Source organism: Ammospiza caudacuta, chromosome 6 (assembly GCF_027887145.1).
Source record: "Ammospiza caudacuta isolate bAmmCau1 chromosome 6, bAmmCau1.pri, whole genome shotgun sequence".
Lineage (NCBI taxonomy): Eukaryota > Metazoa > Chordata > Aves > Passeriformes > Passerellidae > Ammospiza > Ammospiza caudacuta.
Genome location: NC_080598.1, coordinates 31287390 through 31302230, shown reverse-complemented (window position 1 = coordinate 31302230; position 14841 = coordinate 31287390). Strand labels below are relative to the sequence as shown.

The window sequence follows — 14841 nt, the reverse complement described above, 5'->3', positions numbered from 1 at the left end:
TGTCAGGACTTTAGGAACTGGATCATCCTTAAGATCTCTTCCAGCCCAAACCAGTTCATGATTTTGTGCTGTGCTTGAGTTTTGTCATAAGGAATTTGGACATGTTTAGAAGAAGCGAGTCAGTGTGTCAGCTGATAAAATAAGGGATATTCTGCAGTGGGGAAAAAAAAAAAGCAGCCTAGAACTGTGACTTATATAACGACTTCTTCAGCAGGAGTAAACAAGCCAGGTTATCCTTACTCTTCTTTTTCCCTCCTTGTTTTCCTGCTGCTAATACGTTAATCCCCATCATCATTCATCCTTGGTGGAAGAGTACAGTAAAGCAGCAATATCCTGAGTTTTTAAATTTTAAAATTTGCTTGCTTTAGAGACAGGCTAGGACCACTGCTGAGGGCCTTTAAATTATCCCACCATAAATATAATAGGTAAAAATTAGTGAATTTCAGTTTCATTATGTGTCCACATCATCCTAGCAAGTTCAAAATCCTTTGCCTCATGGCTTGGGATAGAATCTGCGGAGAGCAAATTACAGTATATTTAGATAACTTGGCTTCCAGTGCACTTGCAAATAACTGTTTTCACTTCCCACTAATCTGTAGTCCAAACTTGTGAATCTCATACCAGTTGTGATAGATTTTCTTACAATTTCATTCTGGCATATGTGGTTAGTGTTTATTTGATATAGAGCCTCTGCAAAAATTCATGTGTGGGAGGAAAGATTATTTACTGGACAATAAGGATGCATTTCTATTGGATGAATTACATGCACAAAATCCAAGGCTCTCCCTTGTGCTCCTTCAGTCAGAGTTCCTGCCTGTGAAATTGGTTTTGGAGACAGCAGTAAATGGCTGTGGATGCTGCTTTCTTCCCTTCTGTGACTTGTCTATCTGTAGTCCAGATGTCAGTGATGCCAGTGTACTCCTTTTTGTGTGTGTGTATCAATTTGGAATTGGTAGAAACAATTTGCTTTGAGGAATCACAATTGTAGTTGGGTAAAAATTACTTTATTTACATCTTTAGCTTCTGCTATATTAGGAACATCAACTACCAAATTAGAGGGAAAATGGAAATGAAAAACACAAGTGTATTTCAAGATCTGTGCTAGTAAATAGTACCTTCAAGGTATGACCAGCATTTTTCAATTTAGCTGGTTTTTTTGTTATTATCATCCTATTTAAATCAGGGAGGGCCAACTGAATGCCATGAAGTCTTTCATCATTGCAAACAGATGAATGTGCTAACAGGTGAGTAATTTCTCTTTGAAATGAGAGAGACTTTATTTGGTCACTTGTTTAAGAAGCAAGCACATGATGTGCTCTACCCTTCTGCATGGAAGGCTTAGCATAGGATGGCAGCCATGGTAGCAGTCAGTGAGTGCCAAGTTCCTGGCATTTCTCAGCCAGTGCTTCCCATGTGGTTCAGTGCTGGACATTCACTTGCAAGCTGTGGTGTTGTCCTCCTGGAAATAAGCAACTTTCATGTTTGTTTCACTTCAGAAAGCATTTTGACATCTTCAGATTAAATCTGCCATCATCGAGGCATTTACAGTAGAAAAGAATGAGTATTTGGAACTAGACTAACTTTTGAAATTAGACTGAATATTAGGTATTTTTTCATTTGTGAATTATGGATTATGAAAATGTGGGAAGTTAATTCAGTGCCTAAGTTGCTTTGTCACTTGGTATACACATAAAATTTTCGTCTTTTTCCTTTTGCAGTTAAGTTACCAGCTTAAGGTGGGTATCATGTACTGCAAAGCTGGGCAAAGCACAGAAGAGGAAATGTACAATAATGAATCAGCAGGTCCAGCCTTTGAGGAGTTTCTTCAGCTCTTGGGAGAGCGAGTTCGACTCAAGGGATTTGACAAGTACCGTGCTCAGCTGGATACAAAAAGTAAGACTTGTTCATTCTTTTTTCCCCCTGAAGTGAATAAAATGCTTGGTATGGTTGCTAACTGCCTTTTTGAAGAGTTCTTAAAAATAACATCTTAGTTTTAGGAAGGCAGTTGCTTAATATAAGTGAAAGCAGAGCACATGTGTAATTTAACTGCACTCTCATATGGTCTCTCAACTCTGATAATAATTTGATTTTTGCACTGATTTGCTATGAAATTACCAATAAAGCTACAACAAGAAACTAGTAATTATGGAACAATTATTGATCTTGCAAATCTATCATCAGTGTATTTTCTTAAAGGTAATCAATACAGCTGGTATGTCTTTTCTTTTTAAAATTATGCACTTATAGACTGTGTCCAAAATGTTTCGTGAACCCATCTATGTCACTCCACCTTGAAAAATTGATATACTGCTTTTCTGATGTCTGTTGCATACAGTTTTTCTTCTAGGCAGTTTTGTCTTAGTCATTCTGTCAAATGTATTCCTCCCTCTGTGCTTTTTCTTTTCTGAGTTATGGAAATGAACTGGATTTGGCAGCTATGTTATCAGCTCTAACTGTACAACATATTGCAACAAAATGCAGTAGTAAGATGATCTTGGGTGACCATAACTATAAAAGAAACTCCCTGCATTTGGAATCAGTCTTGTGAAATACCTGTTTATCAGCTAGCACATGCTGCATTCAATTTGTAGATCTGTTTGAATAACTTGGGGAAATTTTGTCTTGTGTTCCTTTTCTTTGAGTCCTGGAACTACAGTTCCTATGGAGATCTTTTGCTATTTGGCTTACTTGTAGCAAAGGAAATGAAATAAGGAGTTTGATTCATGAAACCTGAAAAACATTAATCAGCTTTAGTGCAGCAGAAGCTGTGGCCTTGTCATGGGTCTTCTGGCACAAATAGAGTACCTTGCTGTGCTTTAATGCTCCATCATTCTATATTCTGTCCTTAATTCCTACAGCAATTGCATTGCCATCTCCTCAGTCTGTTCTTGACTAGTCTAATCATCAATCGTCAGAGGGTTCTAAAGCCTCCTTTGGTTTTAAACCTGAATTAATACCTATTTTGCAGGTATTAACATTGAGCCTGCTTTTTTTTACTTGCAATACCTATATTCCCTCTGTTGTAGTTCCTCCCTTGAGAGCATTTCACAGACACAAGGAACAGTTTGGGTTGGAAGGGACCTAAAAGATCATCTCATTTCAACCCCCCAGCCATGAGCAGGGACACCTTCCACTAGAGCAGGTTGCTGAAAGATCCATCCAGCCTGGCCTTGAGCACTTCCAGGGATGGGACATTCACAGCTTTTCTGGGCAACCTGTTCCACTGCCTCACCACCCTCACAGTGAAAAATTTATTCCCAATATCTAATATAAACCTGACCTTCTTCAGTTTAAAATCATTCCCCCTTGTCCCATTGCTACATGTCCTTGGGAGAAGTCTCTCATCAGCTCTCTTGTAGGAAATACTTAAAATTCTCAAGGTGAGTTTTCCTTTTGTGCAGCTCTGAACTGTAATTTTATTGGTTATAAAGATGAGCTAGGTAAAAAAGGAAATGGGTATGGAAAACAGAGAAAACATTTATTTACCTTCTGGTTTTACATTGTGACATTGTTACTTTCAGTTGTTAAAGCAAGATCCTCTTTTCCCTTTCTTCCCAGTTAGTTAAGATGTGAAAAAAAGGAAAACAACCCATATTTTGGTGTCAGTCCACACACACTGGTTTCTAGTATTTGTAAATGCTGTATAATTGAGTTGATTCATCTGCTCAAATATACCCAAGAAAGCTGTAAATGTCTTTTAAGTACTTTTGCATTTTCTTCTGAACAGCAGCATTTTCCGTGTTTTGAATTCCTTATTGCTTCTGACTCAAGGAAAGAATATTGTCAGGTTTTGAGTTTATGGACTACAATCTAGCACCTGTTGAATGGAATCTTTAAGTTGACTGACTCTCTCCTGGTTTTGAGAGTTTTCTTCTTGTAATGAAGGTTTCTCCTCCGTGTTCAGAGCTGGCATATCTTTTTCACTTTGCTCAGTAGACCCACTCAGCTCCATTCTGTATCTAAAAATACAAAAAGTCTTTATGTGAACACTTCAGTGTGACCATAGAGGACAGGAAATCCTCTTAAGTGGAAACTGCTGCTTTTGTGAATGATTTCCTACATTTTCTTTCAGTCAAGGTTTACAGCCTCACATATGTGGAACCTTATCAGCCAGAACTGCTTAGGAACTCTTTTAAGTTTGTCTGAAATCTTTCAGGCTAATTGCCTGCAGGATTATTGAGAAAACACATGACTACGTGTGAGCATGCATGAGTTCTTAATGAGTAGGTCTGAACAAAGCAAATGTGAACAATAGCAGCAAACATTTCTAATTTGATCTTGATGGTGGTATGTTCTCCTTTCTGCCAGTGTGCAAAGCACAGATGGAAATGCTGAAAGAGAAGGTGCTTTGGGGCCACAACACTCAGCTCTTTGGATAGCTGCATTTGGAAACACTTATAGCATATTCCACACAGGAAATGGGAGGGGGAAAAGCCACTTAGTGGTAGGGGAAATGCTAAAGACCAGAGATGATCACAAGAGCTGCATCTCAGGTGTGAGGAATGTATATATATGTAGAGCAGAATACAGCCAGGCAATACATTTGCAGTAGCCACCCTAAGTAATAAGTCGGTCCTTTTGTGTTGACCTTAACACAGAGACCTGCAAAGGAGGGGTTGTGGTTTTTTACTGTGACTTAGGTTTATAGGTTTTGTTGAAGCAGCTAGATCTACAGCTAGGAATTGAGGTTCTCCATCTTCCAGCTCTCTGCTCTTTTGCTGCTAGAGAGCCCTGTCTTGAAATAGTTCTTGCAATCTCACTGCTTAGGAAATTTTCATGCACCAGGATTGTGTTCAGTGGCAGCACAGTTGATTGCAAAGATGTTCTTAAAAACAAATGTCTGTTCATTGGCTTGTCAGAAAGGTCAGCTCTATGTAGACTACTTGGCTAGTTTCTGTACCTTTGACAATACTTTGTAGGCTGTGGAAAGCAGTTGCATGATGTAAGACGTGGAAAGATTTTTCTCTGCATGGAGATGAGCTGATTTGTATATGTACTCTGGAAATATTCACAATATTTTTAATTTATGCAAATTTAGAAAAGTGAAGTTGTTCTAGCAAAAGGCAGTTTCAGAACAGTTATTACTAGAAATTTAGAGTTAGGATCCTTATTAGTAAGTGTCCATAATAGAGCCAATTCCTTAAAAGGAGGAATCTCATGCATACTAGTAACTGAAAGCCTATTTAAGTGTATTGCATCCTTCAAGGGCTTTAGTTTTGGATCTCTGCCAGTACCACTGTGAAAAAGAGATGCTACTTTTCAAGTTTTGTTTGTTTATTTCTAGAATTACCAGAGGGGAAACAGTCTAGCTCCTGGCAGCCTGCAGACTTTGGATAGGAAATAGAGCTTGAAAATGTCACCTATCCCACAGCGACTAGGAAGCTTATGGGCATCACTTTAAAGTAATAAACATCACAGTGATCTTTCAAATTATAACTTCAGTCAATTTACTTTCTTTTCCAGTTGTAATGTATGCTTTATTTCCCTCCCCCTCACATATTCTTATTTTACATTGATAAGTGGGATCAGCTTGATAATGCTAGGCCTGGTAACAAGGACTTTGGGTCTAACAGAATGGTAGTGTGGTTGATGACGGAACTAAAGGAAGTTGATTAATATGAGCTGGGAATTTCACAATTTATCAGTTTGATAAGATTATAAACTAAGCTAATAATGGTAGGTTTCCGTACTAAATGTTTATATTCTGCATGATTTTCTGATTGAGACATCAGAAGTATATAAAACCATAAGCTATTAAGTAGATAATAAAATCTAGGGAATGAATGGACTTCCAATTGACATTTCATTTTAGGGGTTGTCAAGAAACCCCAATGTTTGTAATGAAATAATAGAGATAGATTGCCTTCTTAACTTGCACTAGATAACAGCTTTCCAACCTTGTGGAAATAATGATAGACGTACTCTTGGGTCTGAGCCTTCTTTTGGGAGACCAACAAATCTTAAAATGTTAAGTTGCTTAAGAAGCAGAAATAAGGGTGGGCAGAAGTTCATCTGCATTTCTCTGCATTTGTGTTACACATGTACTTTTGTATGGTACAAAATTAAAGATTCTGTCCTCCTCATTTCTGTCTGAAAACAACTTGGGTATTATAGAAGTTGATCATGAATGCTTGGTGTAATCCTTGTGTATGACAGAAGAGCAGTGTTCACAGCTGCTGACAAAGCAAAGGTAGAGGGGGGAGCAACATTAAGCTCTGAAAATATTTGTTCTTATGCTTTTTTTATGTCAGCCCTACTGCAGCTTGTAGTAATGGTTGTCCTGCCTTATCAGTGTAACTTAGTTTGCATTCTCCTACAATTCCTTGGAATGTTTTTCTTTGCACCAGGGGGTCAAATTCTCTACTCATAATGTGTTTTATAGAGTTTTCTAGCACAGAGGTTAAACTGCTATAGGGGCAGGCTGACAAAGTCCTGTGGATTCAGTCAGCAGCCTGTTGGTGGCTGTCTGCCACAGTTTTGAGCACTAGTAGTAGTGTGTTAGAAAAAACCCACTTCAAATGTGAGTCTGTTAATCTTGTGAATATAGCTGAGAATCATTGGAAGGACAGAAGACAAAGGAGGGTTTTTAGAGATTATTAATGGTGGAAAGGAAAAAGGATCAGCTACTCAGCTAAGTGCCCAGATCCAGTAATGGGGCAAGGCTGGGAAAGCATCATGAGTAGCTGTGCCATAATCTAGTGGCCAGAGGAGATGTCTTCAGTGTAAAAAGGTGCTAATGAATTTAAAGATCCCTCGGGCCTCTGTTAAAGAGAAGTAGATTGCAGTGCTGGCTTGCAGTTCTGACCTTGAAATGATGGGTGTTGTTCCAGCACACAGTCTTGGATTTTATTGCAACAGCTGTGATTTGGTTTAAAACAAACACCTGCAGTTATGGTGGTGTGCTTCAGGAAGAGTATTCTGGACTTCAGAAAAGCTGAATGGTGACAGAGATGCACAGTCATAGTGCATATGGACTTCTGTTGGAAGTTGGATTTGAATAGGAGATATTTAACTGTAAAATGCTTAAAAATAATTGGAATTATTAAATGTGTCATTTGGATTGTAGCCTGATTATTTCGTTTGCAGAATCAGTGCTGTTCTCAGAAAACATTTTTCTACATAAAATTAAATCCTGCCAGGAAAGTTGAAAGTTTGGCTTAAATATGTAGGTGTTCTAGAATACTTTTGGTCATAATTGCTTTATTCTATTCCCCCAATACCTTTTGAGCCCCTTCCCCTCTTTTGTGGCCTGCCTTTCCCTGTCTCACGTCCCAATCTTTTTGCACCTACTCCTCCCCTTTTCCAATTATTTGTCATATTTTTGTATGCTCTGTTTCTAAAAGATGATGTACAAATCAGTGTATTTACTGTTCAGCAGATAAAGCTGTTAGAAAGTTGCATTGATGTTTAGGTGACTTTTGGGCGTATCTGCCTCCTTGGGTGTGCACTGCAGTGATCAGGCAGAGGACAGAGGCTGCTGTGAAAACAGTGCAAGGTGAAGTGATCCCCTTTCAGCTATCTGCTGTTCTAATTAGCATTTAAAATAAAGCTATTAGCATATTTAATATTAATATTTAATTATTAAAATAATATTTAGATAGTAGGAATCTTTTATTTCTAATTCCCATTTTATTATAGATGGGTCATTTGGAAGCACAAAATCTCTATGTGGCTATAATGTAGAAAACTTTGTTTCATTTTACAGATCATTTTGTGCTTCATTTACATTAAAGCTACCTCTATTTAATTACTCTGAATCTGACAGGGAACAAACTTCTCAAAGTTTATACTCAGAATCTGGATAAATAAACTATTTATGTTACTGTAATGCAGTAATATTTATGTTACTGTAAATGCATCACAACTCTCAAATCTGTTCTCTTCTTAGTAACATGATCTCTCTGCTAATGAAAATGCCAAGATACAGTTTTTAACAGCTTTTTAAAATACATTGTTATAAATAACTGGGATTATATAATTTTGTTGCATGTTTATATAACTTCAAATAGCCAGAATGCTTTGTTCCATATATAAAACTGGCTATTTTTCAAGTGGCGTTTGAAAGCAGGCTTTTTGCACTGTGGATATGAGTTGTATTTAATAGCATATACTCACTATTTTATCTTTAAATGTGTTACTGCTTAAATGAATGGCATATTTTTCAAGGTCACTTTTTAGAGTGAAAGAAAGTGAAAACAAATTCACAATTTGTCTGTAATCAAGTGTTGTTTTCAACCATCACTTTTTAAACTGAGTAATATCCCCCTCTTCTTTTTTTTTCTAAACTTCATAGTCCTAGTTTTTATTGTTTTTTCTCCACATGGAAGCCTCTCCATCCACATTTAATTATTTCTGTGGCCTGTTTCTGGATCCCTTCTCTTTCCTCTATAACTTTTGAAATAGGGTGGCCAGAAATCAAAATAGGTGAGATTACCTTAGATTAATATACCAGCATTATAATGTCATTTTTGTGGGCTTTTTTCATCATCAGTTATAAGCATGCTGGCATCCTGCTTGGGGTTTCGACTGTTCCTGTCCCTAAAGCAGGTGCTCTAATGAAGGTGCTACCTGATTTCATTACAGTTAAAGTCCTGATGTTTATGCTTAGGAGGACTCATCCTGTTGTTATTGTGGGTTATAGGGCCTTTGCTGTTTATGATGTGTTTGGTCACGGTATTCATTTTCAGTATCTGTCTGCCTGCCTTGCTGAAGTCTTTTTCACATTCCTTACAGTTCAGTTTCATTCTGAGGTATTGGGTAAATATTTGATAACTGAAAGTTATCTTGGACTTTGTTCTCACTTTTCATGTTAGGTAGGCTTTCTTCAGGGTCTTCTGGTATCAACTCCCTCTTCATAACAAGTTTTTGTTTGGGAAAAGAATGCAAAAGTGCACAGGCTTTCTTTATGTGACACTTGCTTTGGCAGGTGAATAAACTGTGAGTAAGTTCTTACTTGCTGATATTTCAGCAAGTATAAGAACTTAACTCAAAAATGCCTATTGCAAAAAAAAAATCAGCTAGGATTGAGGATAATAAAAATTCTTGTCTTGGCTGGGTTTTTTAAATAATAATGAAACTTTGGTTTTGAATTTTTTTTAATAATACTTTTTTTTTGTCTTCTTTAACTGCAGCTGATTCAACAGGTACTCATTCTCTGTACACAACATACAAGGACTATGAAATCATGTTCCATGTTTCTACTATGTTGCCATATACTCCAAACAACAAACAGCAGGTAAGATGGGCTCAGAATAAGATGAACTATTGAGTATTTATGGCAACTTTTATTCATTACTAGCAAAAAACCACTCAAAGAATCAAAAGTAAAAGTGGCAATCTCTGTGTCAGGGAGATGAGCAAAGTAGATGATTGTAGGTACATCACAGATTTTGCTCCATTGTTTTCTATTTAATTGTACATTACTTTGATGTGAATAGTATGCAGTAATGTCATTAGTACATGCCAGAAGGACCTTAGTGTATCTGATGATTTTAAATAATTTTAAACCTTCTACAGCTAAGTCAATTGCCCTTTAAGGTTTGCATTCAGCAGATTGTAATATGGAGAGAGATAATGAATGGTGGTCCAGCACACTACACAAGAGTACATGAGCCAAAATCCTTAGTCAAGATATTTTTTTTTTAACTGTTATACTGTTTGGGCAGAACTGCTTTATTTACTAAAAGAAGCCTACCAGGAAATTATTTAGTGTGTCTTAAGGACAATAACAATTTGTTTTCAACTTTAAATAAGACCTACCACTGGCTTGTAAAAATGTTTGAAATGGGGGATGTTTTCCTGCTTCCATATATTACTGATTTCTCTTGATACACACAGGATTTGTTTTTCCCCTTTCTTTAGCTAAGTTTTCCCTTATAAGTTGACCCTCTATGCTACATATAGAAATGAAATTATTATGAAAACAACCATGCCTGAAATTTATTAAGTTACCAACTAATTCTGGTACTTGTTATAGAACACCCAATTGTTTCAGTTTTCAGTTTGAAGTATCACTTGGGGAAAGAAAATGAGCAATAATAATTTATAATAATGAGCAATAAATTATTGGAAATTTGTGAAAAGTCTGTTTTAACTTTTTTTTTTCTTTTTCCCTCATTAAAGCTTCTGAGAAAACGGCATATTGGAAATGATATTGTGACAATAGTTTTCCAGGAGCCTGGAGCACAGCCATTCAGCCCAAAGAACATCCGCTCCCACTTCCAGCACGTCTTTGTCATTGTGAGGGTGCACGGTCCCTGCACGGACAGCGTTTGTTACAGGTACCTGCTGCTGCACCCACTGAACACAGGGAACTGCAGTGCAGCTGCCATTCTCCTCCTAAATTCTCAGCAGGGAAATGTAGTGAAAGATGTGGGTCAAGGAGGTGTTGAGTCATGTGAATTTAGAACTCTTAAAAGAGTAAATAGACACACGACCATGTAGATGAAACATGCCTGGTGAAGAAGCTGCTGCAGTCACAGCAGCACGCACACGCACGTGTGCTTATCAAGCACTGGGAAATTATTTTAGAATTGCCTTCTCACTTCCTTTTTATTCTCTTCATTAAGAGAATGCTAGAAGAATTTTTTGGCATTGATAGAAATAGAACAATGGAAAAAAAAACCCACTTCCACTTTTTGCTTAGATAATTTGGTCATCTGAGTTTATGCTCCATTTTTGAAATTAAAACAGTGAAAAAGTATGACTTAGCCTTTCAGGAAGAAGCTAAGCTCTTGGAAATATCTTAATTTCTTATCTAATTTCAGTCCAACAAAGAAATTACAATTATCCGGAAAAAAAAGTCTTAATGTGACCTTAAAGTCAATATGATTAAAATAGAAAATGGTAATTGATAGTAACACGTAATAAAGACTTGCAAGATGATATTCCTATTAGTATAATTTTTTAAAACTAAATTGCAAGCATATAGAAATGTTTGAGTTATGCTTTTTTACTATCAGTGAAAGTTCTTACCTTTGTTATATACTGAACTCTTCTAGTATTTTCATTTCTAAATGTTGATTCATTTGAGAAAACTTCTAGAAAGCATTGTCATTTAAAATATGAAATGTCAGACCAGTGGATTTAGAACATGTATATTGAAATGACATAGCCTTTGAATTAACTTGTTTTTGCTGAAATACAAATATTCACTCAAGTATTTTATTAAGGCGAGTGCTTATTTAGAGGAAAATCTAAGACTGCTGTGTATGAGTTGGTATATTCTTTATTTTTTGAGTACATATAAATGGGTTAAAGGCTTTCCTCTCCTAAGAAGTTCCTGGTATAGTTCCCAGAGCATTTCTAAAACTGATGCTGAGCTTTGTATATGTATTAACTCTCCTGGACTAAGAATGTTCATGTGGATACTCTTTTTCAGGATGCTTATTGAAAAATTCAGCTGTTGCATAATTTATGTGAGCACAGCTTGTTCTTAAACTCTTAGACATATGTTTCAGCTCTTACCCTGTACAGAAAGTGATTTTGAAGGAAAGGGAGCGTACAAAATGCATCCACAAGGGCTGCAGATGCATCTTTCACTTGAATTGCATATTACAGCATAGATCTGCTTTTGTCTGTTACTTTAAGTAATATGACTGTATATATTTTCTTCCTATTAAAAGGCATGGGAAAGATTGATACTTGCTAAACTGTAATAAGTTCAAGTATCTGAGGGTTCTATTTTTGACCTTCAGACTCCTGAATCATCTCATTTTTCAAGTGTTTATAACTGTAAGGGCTGGAACCTCATTGGTTGCTTAATGGTAATTTTGGCTTTAGTGATGGTGCAGGCTTAAATTTTAAGGGGATGGGAAACAGCGTGATAAATGGTTGGGAGAATGGTAGTGTTCATTTTGATACACAAGGCCACCAGAACATTCTATGTTTTCTGTACTGTCTTTAAGATTGAAGTACTATTTTTTCCTGTCCTCTCAGTGCAAACACTTGATTTAGATTTGTAGAATTCTATTATGCAAAGTTTTTCTAGGAGACTTTTCAAAGTAAGTTTGACCTCTTTTTCACTCAATTATTTGGAACAGTTTCATGGATTCATAATTCTAGACAAAACAGGAAACCACATAGCATAAAAATTTACTGGAATTTATATTTAAAAACTACATAAAAGGAATAAAGTCGAGCACTGTCTTGGCCAGTGATTCTCTCTCCCAACTAAGATAAACAATATTTCAAAAATCTGGCATCTCTGAGCATTGCTCACTTTTTAAAACTTCTCTAGCATGTATTAAAGATTGAATTCTTATCCCTGTGATTCATGGCACTGAAAACTGAACCAAACAAAATGTTACTGTTAGTGTCTGGTAGTTTTTCATTGCATCCAGTAATTGTGTTTAATGCTTAGGCTTCCATTTCTTGATAACAGACCCTTCAGGACCACTGCAGGTGAGTCACTTGCTTCATGAGCACCTCCTGTTGCATACTTTAAGATATACTGGTATACATTGGGAGGAAATATGACAGTAATGACATTTTTCAGTATCAGTTGCTAGAAAATATAGTAATTAGAAAACAAACAAAAAACCAAAGGAAAAAAACACCCCAAGCAATTCAAAACAGCAAAAGCAAAACAAACAAAACACCCTACCACTCAAAACCAGAAGATACGGCTGTAGACTGGGTGACTTAATTTTTATTTTTGGTGTTCCTATATGCTTCTTCAAAAGATTTACTCTGAAACCTTAGTTACTGATTTTTTTGGGGGGAAGTTCTCTGATTATGTTTAAGAATTTGGGTAAAATCAAATACCAGTCAGCATTCTAAGTGAAGCACCACATGATTTCATAATGTGATCAAGTTTTATCCTATTCTTCTTCATTTCCATTACCATGGTATCTTGGGCTAAAGTTAGTTAATGCTTTTTCAGATCTAGTTACAGATGTGTGGTAACTCCTGTTTGGACTGTTGGGACATTTCTTGTCACAAAACTATCGAAGTAGAGTTTCAGTCTCTTAGGATAATTCGCCAAGTGAATGATACTGGATTGGAATGTCCGATCTTCAGAGGTTCTAAACAACTTGCATCTGATTTATATCAAAAGAGAATTGACAATTGAGAATAGCTAAGCTGGTCCCTGTTGCCTAAGGCAATCTTATTGTCAGTCCATCACTTGGTGCAGGAACTAAAAGGAAGAGTTGAAAAAGAACTTATTTGTTTCTACTGTGTATCTCTGGACTTCTCAGAAGTATCTTAGTTTTGGTGTTTTTGGAGTCAAGCAATATTAGCTAGTGAGGTTTTCAGTCCAGAAATGTAAAACAGTAATGTGATGTATATATGCATTCAGTCACCAAATCATTTTCTCAATGGAACTGGCCTTGTGAGATGACTTCATTGCCTTTATCTTTTCCATGTGTTCATTTAATCTATATTTCTAGTGTTGATCACACACTTGGCACTGCTTTCAGATGAGCCTTTCAGCATTAAGTAGCTACATTCTAAGCTAGCCTTTGTCATAGTGTGAGTTAAAAATTTTCTTTTTATACCAAAACCAAACAGAATTCAGAACTGCCATACATGAATGATTGCTTATAAAAAAAACCCCAGCCCTACAGTTTGTACTTGAAGCTCTTTATAAGCTGTGGGAATGGGAACATCTCAAAAATGCCTATATGCAAAAAAGTGGCTTTCTGTTTATACAGTAAAGGGGGCATAACCTCCACACTGGCAACATTAATATGTAAATTTAGGCATATTGCTGAGAAAAAAAAAAGAATTGAGGGAATGTGTTGTCTGTAAGCAAAAACTGCTGAATTTGCCTAGAGTGAAACACTGTGTTTCTTAATTCTTCTATTTCATTTAGTGTTGCTGTGACAAGATCCAGAGATGTACCATCCTTTGGCCCACCTATTCCAAAAGGTGTGACATTTCCTAAATCAAATGTGTTCAGGGACTTCTTACTGGCCAAAGTCATTAATGCAGAGAATGCTGCTCATAAATCAGAGAAGTTCCGTGCGATGGCCACCAGGACCCGGCAAGAGTACTTGAAAGACTTGGCAGAGAAGAATGTCACCAACACACCCATTGACCCTTCTGGCAAGTTCCCCTTCATCTCACTTGCTTCAAAAAAGAAGGAAAAGTCCAAACCTTATCCAGGAGCAGAGATCTACAGTTCTGGTGCTATTGTCTGGAGTGTCCATGCAAAAGACTACAGCAAGGGTATGGAAATAGACTGTCTCCTAGGCATCTCTAATGAGTTTGTGGTCCTCATTGAACAGGACACAAAAAGCGTGGTGTTCAATTGCTCCTGTCGAGATGTGATTGGGTGGACTTCAACAGACACAAATATCAAAATATTCTATGAGAGAGGTGAATGTGTTTCTTTGGAGAGCTTCATCAGCAACATTGATGACATCAAAGAGATCGTCAAAAGGCTGGAGGTTAGAATGTGTTCTCTTGTTTGGTTCCCCTTCTTTGCTTTCTCCTCTCACCTGTTGGCCAGGTAAAGCTTCAATTTAAATAATGCCTGCCATTCCTAAAATTGTTTAAATTTTTTATTGTGAAATTTATGAAGGCTTCGCTGCTTCTGTTTCTCAAAACTGAATATTGCTTTCACTTTTATCAGATATCAACTAGTCTCAGCTGGCTCTGTGTGTGTGAAAAATGTATTAATATATTAAAAAGACATGGTCCTTCAGATGCATAAATTGCTCCCACACAATAAGTACAGAAGTGTCACATTATTTCTTTTCGTTGTTTTCCTTCCCTTTCTCTATTTTGTAGACTTGCAGTATCTTGTTTCAAATGAATCTGCAATGTCTTTGGGACTAACTTATTATGTTGCCAGCAGGGTGCAGTCCCAATCCCCACTGCAACCTTCAGATATAT

General features: G+C 36.8%; 1 protein-coding gene across 4 annotated transcripts in view; it reads left to right on the top strand.

The window, feature by feature from the left end:
• SIPA1L1 (signal induced proliferation associated 1 like 1) overlaps positions 1-14841 on the top strand; it is a 200468-nt gene that overhangs the window by 144606 nt on the left and 41021 nt on the right. For all 4 annotated transcript variants that reach the window (XM_058806878.1, XM_058806877.1, XM_058806879.1 and 1 more), the window contains 4 exons: positions 1719-1893; positions 9132-9235; positions 10123-10280; positions 13817-14393. In XM_058806878.1, the coding sequence (XP_058662861.1) occupies positions 1719-1893; positions 9132-9235; positions 10123-10280; positions 13817-14393 (1014 nt within the window). The remainder of the gene's footprint in view (positions 1-1718; positions 1894-9131; positions 9236-10122; positions 10281-13816; positions 14394-14841) is intronic.